Source organism: Mus musculus, chromosome 11 (genome assembly GCF_000001635.26).
Source record: "Mus musculus strain C57BL/6J chromosome 11, GRCm38.p6 C57BL/6J".
Lineage (NCBI taxonomy): Eukaryota > Metazoa > Chordata > Mammalia > Rodentia > Muridae > Mus > Mus musculus.
Genome location: NC_000077.6, coordinates 33,435,321 through 33,454,839, shown reverse-complemented (window position 1 = coordinate 33,454,839; position 19,519 = coordinate 33,435,321). Strand labels below are relative to the sequence as shown.

Sequence of the window (19,519 nt, the reverse complement as noted above, 5' to 3'; positions counted from 1 at the left end):
CAGGCAAGTCGATTATCAGCAAAGAGTGTTCATAATTTGATGATGTAAGAGGTAAAGATGAGTGCTTTATGACTAAGAAAATTCCCTAGAAGTAGCAGTGAGGATTGTGTGTACTTACTCCATCCTGTGTTCACGATGCACAACTTGAAGGTTTGGTGGAGGAAGCCATATTACCTGTTAGCATGCTTGCCAGGGGAAACTGTATACTGTCTAGACTTTTCTAGTGAGCTGGAAACACGTTTGAAGCATAAACGTTAACTCAGCTTCTTACATGAGCTTTGTGCTAGTATTTTATTAATACATGCTGTGGAACTTGTTTTGTGATATGTTTGATCACATTAGATCTTCACCTTTAGCTGTTTCATGTTGCTAATGGATACACTGCAAAATTGACAGCTTCTGAGTTGTTCAAGGTTCTGTGATAGACAAAAGAGGGTGTGTATTTGCCAGATTATATTTCTCATTTATGGAGTTTTTGTCATTGAAGCAGGTTGCAGATTGTCTGCGGTTACCAGGGAGTGCTTTGCTGATTGCGCAGTATAATCCTGAGTGCTGACATCTGCAGGAAAAGCTTGTTGAATGTATTTGTTCTCCTCAAGTCCTTCAACAAGCACCGACTTTTTCCTCAACTATTCCATGTATTTAAACAACTACAAAGGTCACATGGAGAGATTTTTTTTTTAGATTTGCTTTTATGTGTATGAGTATTTTGCCTGCACATATGAATTTGCATCATGTGCATGTCTGGTGCCTATGGAGATCAGAAGTGGGCATCGCATGCCCTGGAACTGGAGTAATAGGGAGTTGTGAGCTACCGTGTGGATGCCATAACCACCAAGATTTCTTAATAAAAGAAACATAATTAATTTTGGAATTGTAAAATAGTTTGCTCATCTTTGAAAAATCAGTTTTCAATAATGACAAAATTTCTCTGTGAAATGACATTTTTATATTTCTGCAGGTCTCAAAAGTTTTAGAGAATCTCATACTTCTATTGATAAATCTAGAGATCTAACATAATACTCTTTAAAAATAATTTAGCAAAGAATTCCATCCCTAGAGTTATTAATTTTGGCTTCTCTAAAGTAAAATTTGAGAAAACTACAGATGTTTCCATTTGGGAGCGATCTGTCTGTGTCTCTTTTGATTTGTGCCCATGTACATGTGCATGTTTATGTGGAAACCGTGGGACAACCTCAGCTGTTGTTCCTTCTGTGCTGTGTGCTGTTATTTGACTCTCAATAGACAGTCAGCACCTTACCCAGTAGGCTAGACTGTGGCTCACCTGGGGGCCCAGCAGTCGGCCTGTCTCTGCTTTCTGATGCACGTGCCACCACATTCAGCTTATTTTACAAGTCCTGAAGACCACTCAGGTTTTCCTGCTTAGGATTCAAGCACTTTACTAAGTTAAGTTCCTAGCTCTTTGTTTCATTATTTAAATCTGTATAATCTTTTGATATTTTTAGCCATGAAGATTCCATAGCAAACTTGTGGATTTTAAAATATAAATAAGTCTAAAGAGTAAATTCATTACCATCCATAATGTTACAAGTAGGAGTTCCAAAATGAAAATAGTTAGACAGACACCATCAGGAAATTGACCACTCAGAACAGATGGTCATTGTTGTTTGTAAAAGTCTTGATAACGTACTCAATACTGACCGAGAATTCTCTGGAGTACGGCCTGACCTCAGAGTTGCCATCCTTCTGCCTCAGGCTTCCAAGTTCTGTCATGACAGTGTATGCTATCAGATTCAGCCCACAGTGATGCATTTTTGTGACTTTGTGGGGGTGGTGGTGGGCAGAGTCTCTGTGCTGAGCGCAGGCTAGCCTGGGATTGACAGAGGTGGTGCTCTCCTCCTGCTTCAGCACCCACTCTCCTGAGTGCTGCATTACCTTATCTGCATCTCAAAAACCCACTTGTCTTTGACTCTCTCTTGCTGGGATTAAAGGTGTGTATCACCATGCCCAGATCTATTAATTTTAATTTTAATTTTAATCATGTCTTATTTTTCCCCATTTGCGAATGAAAACCTTAAGGCTTAAAGAGGTAAGTAAGGAACTCATGCAAACTCGCAACAGCTTGTCGGGCCTGGAATCTCAAAGTACTTTTTTCCCTGCTGAATCCCTGTTAGCATCACTGCCCTGGTAAACTGTCTGTTGAAAACTGACTTTTTAATAGTTGATCATTTGTTTTAAAAAAATAGATGATTTTTCTGATTTAAGTATTTTCTGAAAACTAAGCTTATTTCTATTAATACTTCTCACCTTCTTTCTTCTTTGTTGTAAGGACGTCTTGCATGGCTGATCTACTTGGTTGGCACAGTTGTAGGAGGGAGACTAACATATACCAGCACAGATGAGCATGATGCTATGGATGGAGAACTATCCTGCCGGTGAGTGACAGCTATTTACTGCACAGTGGAAGAACTTCCACCTTTGTTTTAACTTTATATGGCCATGTGTAAACCAGTGCACGTGGCCTTTGGGTGTTAGTTTCCTTTTTACCCGAAAGGAAATCCATGGATGGAGATTGTGATTAGAATTTGATTTTTCAACAAATAGGCTCAGATTTACTTGGTTTTAACCCCCTAGTGCTGGTGATCTCAACCTTACCAAGCTACTGAATGGCTCTTCACACATTCCTAAACGGAGGGAGGGAAATTCTTGTGTGTGAATACTGTGAATAGCTTGCTTTCCCACCGATCTTGACTAAATAGTTATTTCCTGTACACTTGTGCATGGTTTTTGTTTCATTTGTTTTGGCGAAGACTTAAACTTTATGAAAATAAATGTCATAGGAATTTCCAGAGTACTGATGTTAGTTTTAAAGACCCTTTGAGTATTTTGAATGTGTAGAGGTGTGTATACACTGCATGTGTATTTTCAACCTTTTTAAAAACAGACATTGTTACAACATTGTTTTGTAACTAGAAAAATTGAAATAGTTATCTATTTGTGGGCTGTTAAAAGATTCAAATGAGTTTTTTTTTTAATGCTTAGTACAGTGCCTGGTAAACAGTGATGTATTACCCACGCATACTTAATTTAAATTGAATACAATTTTGTGAACATTTAACCTAAAAGTTAAACTTTTCTAGACTATACCATAGCTTAAGTTTGGTTTTCAAATTTTAGGTTCCTTTTCAGTGTTTATTATAAATTGCCTCCACGTAAACATTGTTTTTTATAGATTGAGAGAATTTTATTAGAGTTACGTTTTGCTGTCTTCAGATACACTAGAAGAGGACATCAGATCCCATTACAGATGGTTGTGAGTCACCATGTGGTTGCTGGGAATTGAACTCAGGAACTCTGGAAGAGCAGTCAGTGCTCTTAACCACTGAGCCATCTCTCCAGCCCTAGAGTTAATTTCTTATAAAGTAGCTTTTCATTTATTTATTTATTTATTCATTTATTTATTTATTTGGTTTTTCGAGACAGGGTTTTTCTGTGTAGCTCTGGCTGTCCTGGAACTCACTCTGTAGACCAGGCTGGCCTTGAACTCAGAAATCCACCTGCCTCTGCCTCCCAAGTGCTGGGATCAAAGGCGGGCGCCACACCACTTGGCTTAGAGTTAATTTCTTTTCTTTTTTTTCTTTTCAAGTTTTTATTAGATATTTTCTTCATTTACATTTCAAATGGTATCCCGAAAGTCCCCCATACCCTCCCCCTGCCCTGCTCCCCTACCCATCCACTCCCACTTCTTGGCCCTGGTATTCCCCTGTACTGAGGCATATAAAGTTTGCAATACCAAGGGGCCTTTCTTCCCAATGATGGTTGACTAGGCTATCTTCTGCTACATATGCAGCTAGAGACATGAGCTCTGGGGGTACTGGTTATTTCATATTGTTGTTCCATCTATCAGGTGGCAGATCCCTTCAGCTCCTTGGGTATTTTCTCTAGCTCCTCCATTGGGGGCCCTGTGTTCCTCCATCCTATAGATGACTGTGAGCATCCACTTCTGTGTTTGCCAGGCACTGGCATAGCCTCACAAGAGACAGCTATATCAGGGTCCTGTCAGCAAAATCTTGCTGGCATATGCAATAGTGTCTGGGTTTGGTGGCTGATTATGGGATGGATCCCCGGGTAGGGTAGTCTCTGGATGGTCCATCCTTTCGTCTCAGCTCCAAACTTTGTGTCTGTAACTCCTTCCATAGGTATTTTGTTCGCTATTCTAAGGAGGAATGAAGTATCCACATGTTGGTCTTCCTTCTTCTTGATTTTCTTGTGTTTTGCAAATTGTATCTTGGTATTATAAGTTTCTGGGCTAATATCTACTTATAAGTGAGTGCATATCAAGTGAGTTCTAGAGTTAATTTCTTAAAGTTGAATAGATTATCAGTTTCTGTAGCATTTTAAAGAATCACAGTAAGTATCATCAATTGGTTTCTGGAAGAGTTATACATGTTTAGCATCCTTAATCTGCACAAAAACCCCACAGTTCTTTTTTTAAATTATTTTTTATAATTTGTTTTTATTCTTTAATCCTTTTTTACAGTCCAGACTTCACCCCATCCCATAACTTTTACCCCCCCCCCCCATCTCCAAGAGCCCCACACCACAGGCTTCCCCACTCCCTGGGGCCTCAAGTCTCTTGAGGGTCAGGTGCATCTTCTCTCACCTAGGGCAGACCAGGCAGTCCTCTGCTGTACATATGTCAGGGGCCTCATATCAGCTGGTGTATGCTGCCTGATTGGTGGTTCAGTGTCTGAGAGATATCAGAGGTCCAGGTCAGCTGAGACTGCTGGTCTTCCCATGGGGCCACCCTCCTCCTCAGCCTCTTCCAGCTTTTCCCGAATTCAACCACAGGGGGACCCAGCTTCCATCCATTGGTTGGGTGCTAGTATCTGCATCTGACTCAGTTGCTTGTTGGGCCTCTCAGAGGACAGTCATGCTAGGTTCCTGTTTGTGAGCACAACACAGCATCAGTATCAGTGTCAGGGCCCCGGCCTCCCCTTGAGCTGGATCCCAATTTGGGCCTGTCACTGGACATTTTTTCTCATGCTCTTCTCCATTTTTGTTCCTTCAGACAGGAACAATTCTGGGTCACATCTTTTGACTATGGGATGGTAACCTCATCCTTCCACTTGATGTCCTGTCCCTCCACTGGAGGTGGACTCTACAAGTTCCTCCTCCCCACTGTAGAGTGCTTCATCTAAGGTCCCTCCCTTTGAACCCTGAGAGTCTGTCACCTCCCAAGGTTGCCTGTTTCCATTCTTAAGGCTGGCCCTTGGGGCTTCAATCCTGTCGTCCCCCCCAATACCTGATCATGGTTCCCCCTTCCCATCCCTGTCACCTTCCCCTCCCATGTCCCTCCCTCCCTCTACCCTCAGTGACTGCTTTCTTTTCCCTCCTAAGTGGGATTGAGGCACCCTTACTTAGGTCCTTCAGCTTATTAACCTTCTTGAGTCCTGTGGGTTGTGTCCTGGGTATTCTGTACGTTTTTTGGCTAATGTCCACTTCTTAGTGAGTACACATTATGCATGTCCTTTTGGGTCTGAGTTACCTCACTCAGGATGGTATTTTCTAGCTCTAAGCATTTACCTGCAAAATTGGCAGCCTACAGGAAAAAAATCTTTACTAACCCCACATCTGATAGAGGTCTAATATCCAAAATATATAAAGAACTCAAGAAGCTAATCACCAAAAAACCAAACAACCCAGTCAAAAAATGGGGTATAGAATTAAACAGAGAATTCACAACAGAGGAATATTGAAGGGCTGAGAAGCACTTAAAGAAATGTTCAAAGTCCTTAGTGATCAGGAAAATGCAAATTAAAACAACCCTGAGATTCCACCTCACACCAATCTGAATGACCAAGGTCAAAAACTCAGGTGGCAGCAGATGCTAGAGAGGATGTGGAGAAAGAGTAGCACTCGTCCATTGCCAGTGGGACTGCAAGCTGGTACAAATACTCTGGATATTAGTCTGGCAGTTCCTCAGAAAATTTGAAAATACCTGAAGACCCAGCTATACCACTCTTGGGCATATACCCAAAAGATGCCCCACCATGTTACAGGGGCACATGTTCTACTATGTTGATAGAGGCCTTATTTGTGATAGCCAGAAGTTGGAAACAACCCAGATGTCCCACAATGGAAAAATGGATGCAGAAAATGTGGTTCATTTACACAATGGAGTACTACTCAGCTATTGAGAAGGAGGGCATCACGAGGTTTTTAGGCAAATACACAGTTCTTTCAAATCTGAAATTGAATTCCAACACAACTAGCAAATATTCCAAAATCTAAAAAGCTTGGAGATCTGAAATACTTCATGTCTCAAATATATATATGACATTTCAGTGTTCCGATTTATCTTCTAAACCAAAAGCCTGTGGGTGTCACCATATCTCTTCTGTTGAACACTATATAATAGAATTATTCTTATTGATAAGAGTGTAACAAATGGCTTGTGTTAATTTGTATTTCTTTGGTTCTATATGCCATTCAGAATTTTTCTTTTCAGTTTTTAATTTTACTTTTTAATTACTGATATTTATATGTATCAATTACTTGTTTTTGCGTTTTAGTATGTGTATTGTGTGTGTGCTCATTCCTCTGGGTGGATGCACACGTGTGTGGGTGCAAGTGCTTGAGGAGGCTCAAAGGTTGACATTAGGCACTCTATCATTCTCTAGTTATTTACTGCAGCAAAATCTGTCACCAATGTTCAGCTATCAAGTTAGCCAGTTTGCCACAGGTTTGTCCTGTTTCTGCGTCCTGTGTGTGTGAATGGCAACTGGTCTCTGGTAACCTTGTTTTGTGAATTCTTTAGATTCCAAATCCAGTGCTATTTGCACAAAAAGCTCTTTGTTTACCAAGTCATCTCTTTGATTCCTACCCTACTTTCTTTTGTGATTTTTTTTTTTTTTTTTTTTTTTGGTTTTTCGACACAGGGTTTCTCTGTGTTGCCTTGGCTGTCCTGGAACTCACTTTGTAGACCAGGCTAGGTGATTATTTTTTTTAAACTACTAATAATTAAGTTTAAAGTTTTTAATATTTTACATTCAAATTGTTAATTAAGGCCAACTCTATCTTGTAATGGCATGTAATGCCACATATCTTACACAGAATTCCTAATGTCTTTGACAGATTTTTCTTTTTCTTTTTCTTTTTCTTTTTCTTTTCTTTTTCTTTTTCTTTTTCTTTTTCCTTTTCCTTTTCTTTTTCTTTTTCCTTTTCCTTTTCCTTTTCCTTTTCCCTTTTCCCTTTTCCCTTTTCCCTTTTCCCTTTTCCCTTTTCCCTTTTCCCTTTTCCCTTTTTCCTTTTCCTTTTCCTTTTCCCTTTTCCCTTTTCCCTTTTCCCTTTTCCCTTTTCCCTTTTCCCTTTTCCCTTTTCCCTTTCCCCTTTCCCCTTTCCCCTTTCCCCTTTCCCCTTTCCCCTTTTCCCTTTTCCCTTTTCCCTTTTCCCTTTTCCCTTTTCCCTTTTCCCTTTTCCCTTTTTTTCCCTTTTCCCTTTTCCCTTTTTTTCCCTTTTCCCTTTTCCCTTTTCCCTTTTCCCTTTTCCCTTTTCCCTTTTCCCTTTTTTTCCCTTTTCCCTTTTTTTCCCTTTTCCTTTTTCCCTTTTTTTCCCTTTTCCCTTTTCCCTTTTCCCTTTTCCCTTTTCCCTTTTCCCTTTTCCCTTTTCCCTTTTCCCTTTTCCCTTTTCCCTTTTCCCTTTTCCCTTTTCCCTTCCCTTTCTTTTCTTTTCTTTTTTTTCAAGGCAGGGTTTCTCTGTATAGCCCTGGCTGTCCTGGAACTCAACTTTGTAGACCAGGCTGGCTTCGAACTCAGAAATCTGCCTGCCTCTGCCTCCTGAGTGCTGGGATTAAAGGAGTGCACCACTACGCCCAGCTCGACAGATTTTTCTTATGTTTGCATTGATCCAGAAATTTGTTGTTACAATAACATCACTCTGTGTGTGTGTGTATGTGTGTGTGTGTGTGTGTGTGTGTGTGTGTGTGTGTGTTGGGGTGGATGAGTACTATAGGGGCATATATATGTGCAACTGTGCAAACTTGTCAGACCAGAGAAGGACATTGGAAGTGTTCTACTCTATTCGACCTGGCTTTTGAGACGGTCTCTCCTTGAACCTGAGACTCACTGTTGCTCACTAGCTGACCCACAAGCCTCTGAGATCTGGCAGTCTCTGCCCTGAAGCACTGAGGTTAGCAGGCAAATGTGTCCATCCCTGGCATTTATGTGTTTGCTGGGGATTTGAACTCTAGTCTTCTTTCTTGCATACCAACTACTCCTACCGCACCAGGCACCTCACTATCCTTAAATGTATTCCTAAAATTTTGATAATATATTGTAATTGTGAATAGAATTTTTTCACTGCATATCCTTTATTCTGTGTATTATCCTTTTAATAAAATTTGAACCTGTAATTATATTTTAATTAAAAAATTTAAAAGATAAAACTTTTAACCTGAATATATAAAAATATTCTTAGCTTTACCAAGACTTGTTATTTCTTATATCAAATTAAGTTACTTGAAAATGTGAGTATTAACTGGTTAGGGCCTTTATTAAATGCTTATGTAATTTTTAAGCACATGAAAAAAATATAAGCACCTGTGTCACCTCTTAACCAATATTGTGTATTGTGTGAGGTAGAGTTGGGTGTTTCTGGTTTTGTTAGTTTGATATTTTAAAAGTTTTCTTCACGGGAGTGGGTGGGTTGGGGAGCAGGGCAGGGGGAGGTTTTAGGGAGCTTTGGGGATGGCATTTGAAATGTAAATGAAGAAAATATCTAATAAAAATGCCTTAAAAATTTTCATCATTATACAAAAAGTATATACTGGCAGTATTTCTAGAATAAATATATAATGGGACAGAAAGCAGATATCTACCTGCTCATTTGAAGAGAATTCATTTTTTTTAAAATGATAATTTTTTTTGTTTTGTTTTGGTTTGGTTTGGTTTTTCGAGACAGTGTTTCTCTGTGTGTAGCCTTGGCTGTCCTGGGACTCAAACTCTGTAGACCAGGCTGGCCTTGAACTCAGAAACCCACCTGCCTCTGCCTCCCAAGTGCTGGGATTAAAGGCGTGCGCCACCACTGCCCGGCAGCAATAAAATATTTAATTCAAAAGAAGACCTATCTTTTTACTAGCCTACATCCCCTACAAAATACAGTTAAGTGGAATTTATGTGCTGATAGTTTATTACAATGTTGTGATAACTTGCAGTTTTTCAGAGAATTAAGAATGATGGAAAATAGTTGAGAAAAGAAGAGGCAATGTTTGTCAGCTCTTACTGTTTGGATTTCTGGTTTTTAACTCATCTTAGTGATACATTGTTTATAAACTTCAATTCAGTTCTCACAGTGTTTTTGCTCTCATTTACAAGCCTGAGCATAGGGTAAAACAAAACAGAACAAGAAATCCGGAATGTTTGTGGCTGTTTCTCAGCTGAGTCTAATGACAGCCTCTGGCTTCTGGTTTGATTGCTCAATGCCTAAATCAGTGTCCAAGTAAATGGAAGAAGATGTCTGCGTCATTAGGGAATGTTTCAGTTTTTGTGGTGTGTGTGGTGTTTCTGGGATTCAGGAATATAAGAAAGTAAAAAATATGATAGACGAAAAATGATCAAGAGTAATGCCATGAACGGAACCTATTTTGCTATGGTTTCTCAGCTCCTTAATCCCACTTAAGATGCACCCCTCCTCCTGATTATTCTAACCACACTGTTAAGTTTGACTCTTCCCTTTGCTTCCTGCATTCTTCCTAGAGCAGCAGAGTTCTGGTTCGTTCCTCAACATCTTTTTAAGGGCTCTGAGAAACTAGTCACTATAGCTTTATTATTGATGTTTGCGCTGCACGTTCTAGTGCAGGAGGAGTTCACCTACTACCCCCATTCCTTCCATTGCTTCAATATTGGTGTTTGTGCCATTGGTGACATCAAACCCCAAGGTTCTTACCTGGCATTATTATAATGGTGGACTCTAGAGTGAGTAAGACTTGCATGTAGCACCTCCCATAGTTCCTAACTATAGGTCTTTATCTCATGGATCAGAGGTTTCCTTAAATTTGTCCCATTGTCACTACAGCATTTCTTCTTGATGTTGCATTTCCTCCTTACAGATCTGCACTCACCACTTGTCCTAAACTCCAGTTGTCTGTGCTTTGTACCTCTTCCTTTTATATCCCTCCTATGCTGTTCTTAGAGCTACATCAGATTTTGTGTTATTGGCATTGTCTGGTGCTGCTGGTGAGCTGTCCTGCAGATCCACTTAGTTTTGCATAAGCCTTGATGCTGTGGTCAGCACACTCAAATTCAGAAGAACCAGATGGTAGACATCAGAGTGGCTTCCCTGGGAACTCAACAGTGTCTTCTCCTGAGGGTCCTCTATAGTCATTCACAGTGACTGAAGTCCACTTGTAGTCCACTCTGTAGTCACTCACAGTGACTGTAGTCCACTTGTAGTCCACTCTGTAGTCACTCACAGTGACTGTAGTCCACTTGGCTACACAGAAAAGGCTTCCCCAGGTTGAGGAAGCTCAGGGCGTAAGGAATACGCTGGCACTCAGAGCAGGCAGGCAGCGCTCTTCCCAGCATGCTTGTTGTCCTTGTCCTCTTTGGCAGTCTCCCTGGGTTAGCATCTTATAGTGGAAATGCTTCCAGCTTTCCTCTCTTAGTTTTGTCCTTTTCTCCTCATTGATGTTAGGAAATTGTTTACAGAGTGTATAGTCTTTTCTCCTAGTTTTATAAAAAGTTTTATATTAGTTAATATATGATGATTTATTATGGTTTTATACAGTCATTGGAGGCTGTCTCCATTTGCCCATTTGAAATTATTGGCAGAGTGTTACTACTGGTAACGCTTTCTTGGAACGTAGTTCTCTTCCAAGCTAAAGTCTTTATTTCTTTTCATTTTTTTAAATTAATTTATTTACTTTACATCCTGATTACAGCTCCCCCCCTCCTCTCCCCCAGTACACCCTTTTACCTTCTCTCTTCCATCTCCCCTCCCTTTCTCCTCAGAGAAGAGGAGGCCTCCCATGAATATCAACCCACCTTGGTGGCAAGTCACAGTTGCAGTAGGACTAGGTGCATCTTCTCCTATTGAGCCGAGATAAGATAGTCCAAATAAGGGAAAGGGGGTCCAAAGGCAGGCAGCAGAATCAGAGAAAGCAAGCCCCTTCTCCATTTTGTTATGGGTCCCACATGAAGACCAAGACCTCTCTGCCTCCTTCAATCTCCCCCCCCCCCCTTCCACAGGATTCCCTGAGTTCCACCTAATGTTTGGCTGTGAGTCTCTGCATCTGTTTCCATCAGTTTCTGAGTGAAGCCTCTCTGATGACAGCTATGCTAGTCTCCTGTCTGCAGGTATAGCAGAATGCCATTAATAGCGTCAGAGGTGTGCTCTCGTGGCTTGGGTCTTAAGTTGGGCTAGTCTTTGGTTGTCCCTCCCCTCAATTTCTGCTCCATCTTTACTTCTGTACATCTTGTAGGCAGGACAAAATTTTGGTCAAAGATTTTGTGCATGGGTTGGTGTCCCAATTCCTCCATTGGAAGTCTTGTCTAGTTATAGTGGATGGGTTGCTTCAGATTCCAAATACCCCATTGCTAGAAGTCTTAGCTGGGGTCGCCCTCATAGATTCCTGGGAGTTTATATCATCCTGGGGTTCTAGCTTGTCCCAGAGTTGCCCCCAATCCCCTACTGACTCCAGTTTCTCTCACAGTTCTCTCCCCCTCTGTATTTCCCACACCTGATCCTTCCTGCTCCTCCTCTCCCACCTTTTCTTCTTCTTTTTTTTAATTAAAAAAAAAATTTATTCACTTTACATCCTGCTCACTGCCCTCCTTCCAGTCACCCCTCCCACAATCCTTCCCTTCTTACCCCTTCCCTTCTCTGAATGCATAGGGCCCCCTTGTGTATCTCCCAGCCCTGGAACTTCAAATCTCTGCAAAGCTAGGCACTTCCTCTCCTATTGAGGCCAGATAAGGCAGCCCAGCTGCAATGTATTGATTTTGTTAATGCAAGGTACTTAGCAATCACCTTCTAAGAAAATCTCATAAAAAAGTTGAAGGATGCCTTCAATGAAAATGCAAGGCTGAGAATTACATATTCTATAGAAATAAAAGTTAAGAAAATTTCTCTTAGCTTATGATTTGCTAATAGTAATAGTTTTTAAAAGTATTAAATTGAAAATTTATCATTTGTGACAAATAATAATAGTTACTAGTGGTTGGATATTGAATATGGTTGAAGTCTCCTAGTATTGCTTGTCTGTAATCCCAGCTACTCAGGAAGATCACAATTTTGAGGCCTGCCTGGGCTACAGAATGAATTCAAACCAGCTTGGACAACTTAGTGAGATCCTGTTTCGAAATAAAATGCAAAAAGTGGAATATAAATTGTAGAATGCTATAAAGACCCAGTTTCAGCCTCCGGTCAAATTTTCTGTCTACACACAGCTTGACTTTCTTAAAAAATTTTTTTTTTCAATTTTTTTGTGCATTTTAGGTAAAAATGTAATGATTCATTAAGAGTACTGACTATACTAAGAACTTAATAGATATGGTTCTAAATTTTGAAGAATTGAGTCTGATTTTGAAATATTTATAAATACAAAGTAAAGAACATTTAATATCATTTACTAAAAATATAAGGGTATTTACTTTTAAATCTGTATATTATAGATTTATACGTATATGTCATGCATCTATAGATAACCTTTAATAGAGTAATATGTATATTCTCATCTAGGAGGTTTGTATTTATATGTAAAGGCCAGGAGAAACTAGACCAATTGAGTCTTACAAAGGTAGGATTTCAGATGTTTTAAAATTTTCTGGATGTGCTTTTGTAATTTCTTAGTTTTTAAAATGATTATATGTTTGTAATAAATACCTCTATATTGTGCCTCTGAGAATTTATACTAAAGCTTTCGTTTTTTTTTCATGGAAAGTGTTTTTCAGCTTATATCTTTAATGGATACCAGATTACCTCACTGCACCAATGAGAAAATAGAGCTTGCAGTTCTCTGGTTCCTGGATCAGTTTCGTAAAACATATGTTGGTGATCAGCTTCAAAGAACCTCAAAGGTAGGTTTTTACTATGAGAAAGCCTTATTGAGAATGAACATGGATATAAACATATAGCAGGTGGGAGTTGAGTGACAAACCTTGTGACTCTTTACTACAGACATATAATTGACAACTAAATTCATCTGTTGGATTGGTATTGAAACACAATGCAAAATTAGTTTACTTGTTTCAAGCATACATTTATCATTTTCTCTAAAGGAATAATATTTTTATTTGGATAGTAATTTAAATACTTTGGATTTTTAAAATGCAACTCAATAGATAAATGTCTTTTTACATTTCACAATTGGAAACAAGATGGGCTGTTTTAATAGTTCTGTGGCTTGCAGGGGTGGACTGTTTAAGTGATTTCCAGTATATTCCAGCCATTCCTTGACATTCTTACATGCTAAGTCATGTGGACGAGACGAATTTAGACACAAGCTAGACAGACAGCAGCTAAGTCACTGTAATGGTGGAGTCGCTGTAATGCGATAATTGAAAGGTTAGCATTGGCAAGTTTTAGATCAATTGATTTAGAGACATAATAAAAGATTATTGAGGATGTTTATGTGAGTCCTAAGGGAATACTTAGGAGTATACACATGCTTCTATATTTATGCATTTTGCATCCATGGGTTCAACCAACCATGCATTGAAAACATTGCATTTTTATTAAACATGCTTTAACCTTTCCCTTGTCAACATTCCTTAAAAACATGTAGAAATTATAATGACACTTGTACATGTTGTATATAATCTCGAGATGACTTAAAATGTCAGGGGAAGATGTGTGTCGGTTATATGCAAATACTATGGAATTGTTTTTACTAATTGCAAACCATTATTTGATTTTCAGACTATGTTTTCCGGGGTTAGGAGCATAGTGTGGGGTAAAGCACTTGCTTAGCATTCATAAGGCCCTGGGTTCAAGCCACGGTGCCAAAAAATGAGAGCCAGGGGGTGTGGGGGGGCAGCTGAAAAAGAAAAAAGACTGAGGGTTTTTTTTTCTGGTTGTTGTTGTTGTTTTAGGATAAAGTTTCAGGTAAAGGTTTCTTTACCTTTAAAAGAAGTTATACAATTTCATGCTTTCTTGCGTGAATATATATGAAATTTTGGTCTGTGAGCAATCTTTCTAAGCTAGATCTTGACAGTTTTCTAAAAACTTGCATAGAATGTAAAATATAATATTATAAATATATAAAACATAATATATAATAGTTCAGATACCAAGGTGGATTCACCAAAGAGTCATAAAAGACAAGTGTTAGGTCTGTCCTGTAAGTGGAAATGAACTAAGCTGTAAGTCACATTGGTCATTAGTGAGCAGTTAGTCTATGTTAGATTCTTTGCAGACAAGTACTATCTAATTGATTCTCATAAAACCAGTATGAAAATAGTTATTTTGATAACAGTTTCCATTTTATCAACGTGGAAACTGAGGCTTTGAATGCTTGAGTAAATGTCTGTGCATTTTGGATCTGTAATTGATTGGATGCCTTCTTGAGAGCGTGCCCTGCCATTGCCTGTGCTATATTGTGGCTTTCCTCTGGGACACTGAACAGACTCTTCCATGTAGGATCTCTGTTGTAAACCGTGTTTGCCGTCTAATATTCAGGAAGTATTACGTGGGTTTCTGTTGTCCTTCTTGTGTCTGCTCTGCGCCCTGATTTTGCTGGTTTAATTTTCTAAGTGTCTGAGGTCCACCCTTGTCTCCTGCCTCCTCCTCTTCCATGCATTTGCATTGCTTCTCATTGATTTAAAAAGATTTGGATTGCAGTCTTTGTTTCTCCCTCCCTCCCTGCCTCCTTCCCTCCCTCTCTACCTCTCTCCCTCCCTTCCTCCCTCCCTCCCTCCCTTCTTTTCCACCATGTTCCATTATCCATTCTGTCATCAGAAATCTTGATGGAAAATGAGAGGGGATGCGGACTTCCCGTACCTGTTGTCCCACGTGATCAGGTCTCAGTGCTTTGCTTTCTTGGCTTCATACCTACAGATTTTAAATTAAACATGGAGGACACTGTTGCTAGTTTCATTGTTATTTTTTTAACCACATTTGCTCAAAAGTAGCAGTTGTCATAAGTTTTGTGTTATTGTCACCTGTGAGTTTGTTCTTTGTTCATGTTTCTGTGTATTTGTGAACAAAATAAAATGTGATTAACTTTATATGAAATTAGTTTGAAGTTGGAATCTGTAGTAACTTGCCTGCTTTGAGAATTCCTGGTTTTGAATTTTTTTTAATAAAAAAAATTGTATTTACTTAGAAGCATTCAGAATGTCAAAAACAGCCACAATTTTTTTTTGCAATTACAATTACAGTGTTCAGTTAACAGAACAACAATTATCTTTGTATAAACTGCATCAGAGACAACTGAAGATGAAAAAAATAAAACCCAAAATAAAACCAAAAGAAAACAAAAACAAAAACAAAAACCAAACTACTGTCCCCATATATAACTATTTTGTGCTGTGTACCAATAAGAACCTGCTTTAAATTTCCATGCCAATTAACAACCCCCAGACTGTACCAGGCAAGGTTAGTGGCTATTGAAAATACCACCAGGACAGGGCTATCTAAAGACACATTCGGTTGTGTGTGAACTATACAAAAAAAGACACTGCATAGTTTAAAAACAAGTCTTACACAGCCTTACATTTCAATTTTTTTCTTTAAAAGGAGTGAGTTGTATACAGGGGGCGTTAAATGCTTTATAGACAAGAAAAAAAATTGCGCTAGAACCAACTATTCATCATCTTCCTCTTTATCTTCACCTTCCTCTTCCTCCTCTTCCTCATCCTCTTCCTCCTCTTCCTCCTCTTCCTCTTCCTTCTTTTTCTTGCTCTTTTCAGCCTTGACCACCCCCTTTTTCACTGCATCAGGTTTTCCTTTAGCTCTGTAGGCAGCAATATCCTTCTCGTACTTCTCCTTCAGCTTGGCAGCCTTCTTCTCATAGGGCTGTTTGTCATGTGCTGCATATCTCTCCTAGTTTCTTTGCAACACCACCAAAGGAGAAGCCAGGATGCTCGCCTTTGATTTTGGGGTGGTACTCAGAACAGAACAAGAAGAAGGCCGAAGGAGGTCTCTTGGGTGCATTTGGGGTTCTTGAATTTCTTTTTGGTCTCCCCTTTGGGGGGGATGTAGGTTTTCATTTCTCTTTTATAATGAGCCTTGTCAGTCTTTGTCAGGTCTTCAAATTTCCCCTTTTCTTTAGCAGACATGGTCTTCCACCTCTCTGAGCACTTCTTGGAGAACTCTGAGAAGTTAGCAGAAGCATCCGGGTGCTGCTTCTTGTGCTCCTCCTGGCAGATTTGCACAAAGAATGCATATGAGGACATTTTGCCTCTTGGCTTCTTAGGATTTCCTTTGCCCATGTTTAGTTGATTTTCCTCTGAGAGGCACAGAGTCGCCCAGTGCCCGTCGGCTCTCACTTGCCCAGGCGCAGTCTCTTTGGAGCGCAATGTACTACAGTAGTTCCTGGTTTTGAATTTTATTGATAATGAGGCACACAGATTTATTACACTTGAATGGTAGGAACATTAATGTATTACTGTGACATTATATTCTCATTTTTTCTTGTTGATAAGATGCACTATTTCTAGTTTTTCAATTCTGTAGTAAATACTTTTTTATCTCTTAGAATTTAAAAAATAACGTCTCTAGCTTTGTTAGATTGTTCAGTTGTCCTCATAAGTGTTATTACAATTTATTTTCATATCCCAGCAAGTTAGATATGTTTTATCATTCCTATCATTCCTATTGTTCCTTTTGTAGGCTTGAAATTTTGCCAGTCTATGGGAAGTATGCTTGCGCTCTCTCTCTCTCTCTCTCTCTCTCTCTCTCTCTCTCTCTCTCTCTCTCTCCCCCCCCCTCCCCCCCCCTCTCTCTCTCACACACACACACACACACACACACACACACACACACACACACAAGCTTAAAATCCTTTAGTGGTTATCCTCGTTCACATGATGAGTTTCTTCAGTAGCCAAACTTTGTCCATTTTACAATGTTTTCTGTGGACAGTTGATTCCCCTCTATGACATGTTTTGTACTGGAAATGTTGCTATTTCTTTTTTTCTTGCATATTTATATTCAATATGAAGTGACTGCTATTATGTGTCTACTGTATATTAAGTCCAGGTATATGAAGGAAATTCAGATGATCTCTTCAGTAAATTGTGTGTGTGTGTGTGTGTGTGTGTGTGTGTGTACAAGTCCATATCCATGTATATATGCATGCTGTGGAAGCCAGAGGGCCACCTCAGATGTCATTCCTCACTTGCCACCCACCTTGTTTTTGAACACAAGGTCTGTTACTTACCCTGGAGCTCACTGATTAGTTTAGATCGGCTAGCCAAGGAGGCCCAGGTATTATCCCGGCTCCACCTCTCCAGTGTTAGGAGTGCATATTAGTGCACACTTTGTTGTTTATGTGGGTTCTGGGGATTAAAGTCAGGTCCTCATGCTTGTGAGGCACCTTACTGAGTCAGCTGTATTCCCAGTTCCTCAGTAAGTTTTGATTTAAAAGGGAGTACAGGAAATTAAAATGACTATAATACATACACTTATGAATTTAAGTAGAACATAAACAATAAACTTTCTTTTATATAGTTATAACTACTGTAGAGTTCAACATGAAGACACAATAACACACTCAGTAATAGAACAACAACAACAAAAAAACCCAAAAAACCTTGAAAAGCACTACAAACTATCTATGCCAGAAGACGTCTATAGTATATTCCACTTCTAAATACCAGAATACATATTCCTAAGTGCCTACACCATATACTATACCATTAAACAATAATAACAAAATCCTCAATACATTTGAAAGGACTTGAATATGCAAAGTATATTCAACAAGCACAAAGGACTTACTTTTTGTTGCTAAGGTTCAAACTCATAGCCCTGGTGGGTTTCAGCCATCATAGAAAAATCTAAAAATACTTTCAGATCAATAAAAATGAAAACACAACATAATAGGGTGTATAAAGAATACTATTAAAGTAATGATGAAGGTCAACTTAAAGCTATAAATACCTACATTAAAGAGATGAAGCTATGAGTGGTAGTGCACACCTTTAATCTCAGCGATCGAGAGGCAGAGCCAAGGGGAACCAAGAAGACATTATGATTCCAGACAAGCCTGTTCTACATAGCAAGTTCCAGATCTGTCTAGGCTACATGGTGAGACCCGGTTTCAGTCCATTCATCAATCACTCAGTCACTCAATCAATGGAATAAGTAAAGAGAACAGGCTATGGTGGTGAATGTAATGTGGCTGTGAGGAGCCTGAGGGCTGAGTTCCAAAACCTTGCAGAGAAAAGGAAAGAGAGCTCAAGCCAGCCTCCCTATCACACCAGGAAACATGGGAAAGAAATTAAGTCAGAAGAGGAGAGGAAGTAAAAAAGGCAGATAGAAATCAATTGAATGTCGATTTTAAAACAGGGGTAAAGTATTCAAAGCCCCAAATAGCAGTAGTAATAATAATAACAGTTGTTTTTTTTTAGGAATAACAAACTTTAAGGCGGTTTGGCAAAAGCAAAAGGAGGTGAACACTGAGATAAAAAAATGAAATAGTTGCTATTTTGCCAACTTTAAAGAAATGAGTTATAGTGAATACTGTGAACAGCTGATTACAAATGTTCCTTAAAGACAAATGTCTGGAGGAACTCATTAAGGTACAGAACCCTGAATAGACGTGTAACAACAACTCATGAGGTTGTTCATAACCAAAGGCTGCCTCAAAGAGTGCAGACTAACATAGTCCCCTAGTTAATTCTAACAAATAGTAGATAATCAAAGTAACTGGAAAAGAATAATCTTTTAAAAGCTCATATTCCTATATGAATATGGACAAATACTAAAATTAAAAATCAGGCAAAAGAACTGAACACTGTGTAAAGCCAAGTGTAAGGGTTCAGGGACACTGCTTAAACTTGTGTTAGACTTGGGATGGAGTTACTGGCCAGGGAAGGTGACCACACCAGTAAGTGTGCAGCATACAATAATATCACACTAATAATGTCCCTAACTACACAAGAGAGGATTCAGAAAATATTTGAGCCCAGCATGGTGTGGTTTATGCCTATAATTCCAGCATTTAGGAGTTTAAGATAGGAAGACTACAAATTTGAGGCTAGCTTGGACTTCAAAGCAAATTCTGTGTTGGCCTGACCTATCCAGCAAAACACTGCCTCAAATGGAAAGAAAGAGAGGAAGGGAGGGAGGGACCCAAACTATTCAATTTGTTTGAACCAACCAAAACAAACCAAAAAAGAGAAATCTCTGATTTTAAAATAATATCAACACTAATCTAATACTTTAAATTATATGTAACAAAAGAAGTGTAAAGTTTATAATCTGAAAACTAAAAAATATTGTTGCTGGGTGGTGGTGACTTATGTATCCAATCCCAGCACTTTGGAGGCAGAGGCTGGCAGATCTCTGAGTTTAACACCAGCCTGGTCTACAGAGCGATTTCCTGGACAAGCAG

At 39.2% G+C, this 19,519-nt stretch overlaps 1 protein-coding gene and 1 pseudogene across 15 annotated transcripts in view; one reads left to right on the top strand and one right to left on the bottom strand.

Annotated features, from left to right (window-relative positions):
• The window catches only part of Ranbp17 (RAN binding protein 17), a 301,991-nt gene that overhangs the window by 58,945 nt on the left and 223,527 nt on the right, over nt 1-19,519 (top strand). For all 15 annotated transcript variants that reach the window (NR_110973.2, XR_003949486.1, XR_380976.4 and 12 more), the window contains 2 exons: nt 2,291-2,396; nt 12,902-13,037. Coding sequence is in view for 9 of the 15 variants with exons in the window: in NM_023146.3 (NP_075635.1) it covers nt 2,291-2,396; nt 12,902-13,037 (242 nt within the window). In the remaining 6 variants the exon portion in view is untranslated. The remainder of the gene's footprint in view (nt 1-2,290; nt 2,397-12,901; nt 13,038-19,519) is intronic.
• Nucleotides 15,781-16,391, bottom strand: Gm12118 (predicted gene 12118; annotated as a pseudogene).